At 52.2% G+C, this 3,099-nt stretch overlaps 1 protein-coding gene across 1 annotated transcript in view; it reads right to left on the reverse strand.

Moving 5' to 3' along the window:
• LOC106816906 (sodium- and chloride-dependent glycine transporter 1-like) overlaps window positions 1–3,099 on the reverse strand; it is a 17,939-nt gene that overhangs the window by 5,727 nt on the left and 9,113 nt on the right. The window contains exons 6-7 of the mRNA XM_014821549.1: window positions 710–822; window positions 122–250 (exon numbers count right to left, since the gene is read on the reverse strand). Coding sequence (XP_014677035.1) covers window positions 122–250; window positions 710–822 — 242 coding nt within the window. The remainder of the gene's footprint in view (window positions 1–121; window positions 251–709; window positions 823–3,099) is intronic.

Genomic DNA, 3,099 nt, shown 5'->3' on the forward strand with positions numbered 1-3,099 from the left:
GGTAACTATGGCGACGCTACCTACCTCGCAGCAGAAGAGAAGGCCGAACGTGAAGCCAGCGAGACTCGTAACTATGGCGGCGGGAGCCAGCCAGACTGGTAACTATGGCGACGCTACCTACCTCGCAGCAGAGGAGAAGACCGAACGTGAAGCCAGCGAGACTGGTGGCGAGCACGACCCACGTCTTCTTGCCCCTGAGATTGGGAAACCGATCGAGTATCGCCGTGACAACCGTCTCCAGCAGCGCAAACTACAAACACATAAACATGCGCCGGCATTAATTAGGAATGAACGAACGCCCGTTCACCCGAGCTTTCCTCGTCTCTCATTCATTACAATACAGACGTTGTTATGACTGTTAGACAATAAAGATTTTGCTACGGTAACGGTGTTAGATATTAGATGATCAGATTAGACATGATTAGGCTACTAATACTATACGGGCAAGACCGCAATTTTTTCCCGCAAATGTTTGCTGACGAGATGAGAGTGCCACGCCTTCACCATATCCTACCCCCACACCCGCTCAGTGCCCCGCCCCCACCCTACCCTTACTCTGCTCTCACCCTGTCCTTACTCTGCTCTCACCCTGTCCTTACTCTGCCCTTACCCTTCCCCTACCCTACCCTTACCCTGCCGTTACCCTACCCTCACTCTGTCCTTACCCCACTTCTACCCTGCCCTCGCCACACACCTACCCTTCCCTTACCTGGCTGTCGAGTCCAAGCGTGATGAGCATGAAGAAGAATAGGAAGGCCCAGAGCGGTGATACGGGTAGACGGGTCACAACCTCCGGATACACGATGAACGCCAGGCCGGCGCCTGCGGGAGAGGAGGAGACATGTCGGTGAGTCACCACCGCCCCACAGCGAAGCGAACGCCGACGCGACACTAGTCTGCTACTACGTCTACTACATTCTGATTCACGGTCAATACTGTTTAAATTACAACATGTATGTAACAGGCCATGACGTTGGTGTAGTCCTAAGCAATGCCACGCCATAAACGCACGCCTGAAAAGAACTGTGTAACGCACGCCATGAAGAAGAGTCCTATAGCTGCTATATACACGTACAAGAATGCTTTACATTACAGCATATATGTAACACGCCATGAAGAGTTACTACAGCTATATCTTACATACATACACGCCCGCACTTACATGCTATTGGAGGTTAATAATGACCAATTCTGTCATTATTCACTCACCTGATGCTACCTTTGAACCGCGTTCAAACGATCACCTGTCTGTATTATGCAACACTCGTCATTCCAACAACCCCCTATTCACGCCCAACGACCTAGCCAATGCACAGATATTTCCCTCTTAAATTCTGCATTCAAAATCCTTTGTCATCATAGCTAGTGGGCAGAGAATGAAGGCTAGAAGGTCTGTAACACAGATGATTGAGCAGCCCATAACTACAGCCAAACAATGTGTCAGCGGTCGCCGCTACACGACTGTCCCCTGTCTATATAGAACTGTTTTGGCATCGTGACCTTTACACAGAGGTTTGAAGGTCAAACCACGCAGGTTTGAAGGTCAAACCACACAGGTTTGACTGCACACACGACTACGATATGCGCTAGCTAAACGGAGCACGCACCAACACTAACCCCGGCTTTTGGTGCCACCTACCCACTAACGCGGTGCTGCTCCTACAGATATGTGCAATTTACCGGGATGTACAATTCAGCACAGGATGTGCCCTCGACATGTGCGGAGAGTGATCGCGGGAAAAATTTCAACAGAACGCAAAACAACTACCGCACGCAAGCAGTCTCTGTGAGGATGGAAAGATTCTTTCGCTTACAGTAATGGTGGTTGCTCAAATCGCAGGTGTGCCCCGGGCTCCTAACGCTTTTACATGAAAGAGCAATAGTTCGTTATTTTCTGCCCTTCAGGGCACCAGAATGATACTTCAATCGAGAACAAAGCTGTTGTCTTTAAAATTATCTGCCTTGAAATCAAAACGACAGTCACGTATGCCTACGGTACAGTCGGAGCGACTTAAAAATAGTTTCGGTGGATCAGAGATCAAAGGAGATATCTGGTACTGAAAACCGACGTATAAATACGAGACAAGCTCACAAATAAATACCGTCTCCCACGCTCAACTCCGCCCTCTACCCTGCTCGACAGCCTATTCCGTGATGCCACGCACGCGGCACCCACAGAGCGACGTTGAGGAACCAAGTAACACTTGCTATTGCTATCAAATCGCGCGTAAAATCGACGCCCGAAAACTATTCCCGCTGTGAGATCCTATTTCGACAGAGATCGTCTGCATCACTCTGCCCTACCACCTGGTGGCGGGTGAGCACACACGTGGCCCGACAACGTGTGAAGAACATCAGGGGGGGGAGGTAACGTTAGGCGAACCCTCGCCACGTTTCACCCCACCCCTCGGTGACAGAGCAGCGGCGACACCACCCCTATGGGGTGTTATTAGTCATCGCACCTCGTGCAATTGACAGGGCCGCAGCCACGCTAGGGTGTGTCCAATGCTACAACGCGGGGATGACTGGCGGGTCCGTGCCTTGACCCTGCCTCACGACGCCTCGCGCGGTCTCGATCCCTGTATCGCGTTGTCTCGAACGAGTAGACAAGGTCGCCTCATGTCGTCTCGCGTCGTTCTGACCCCCCCACCCCACCCCCCGCAGCCTCACATCGTCGTCTCGAACGAGTACACGCGTCCGAACGACGGGTTGCTGAAGTTGTTCGTCGACGAGTTCTTGAGCAGGTCGATGGCGGCCGTCGACGACTCGGACGCGGCGGCGTTGTTGCGCGTGCGATACATCGCTTGCCGCTTGTGCGCTGGTCCCCAGTCCGCAGCCGGCCGCAGCAACGTCAGCACCTTCTGCAAGGTCGAGACAGAGGACAAATGTTTAGCAGGTGGGTGGGTGGTGGGGGTCGAGCTGATATATATATATATAATGTACTCCACAGTCTGCAGATCACTTCCACATTTTGGAAGACAGAGGGCAAATGTTTAGGAGGTGAGTGGGTGGTGGGGTCAAGCTGATATATATGTGTGTGTGTGTGTGTGTGCGTCTGTGTATGCGTGTGCGTGTGTGTGCGTGTGCGTGTGCGTGTGC

The sequence above is a fragment of the Priapulus caudatus genome, unplaced genomic scaffold, assembly GCF_000485595.1.
Source record: "Priapulus caudatus unplaced genomic scaffold, Priapulus_caudatus-5.0.1 Scaffold1525, whole genome shotgun sequence".
Lineage (NCBI taxonomy): Eukaryota > Metazoa > Priapulida > Priapulimorpha > Priapulimorphida > Priapulidae > Priapulus > Priapulus caudatus.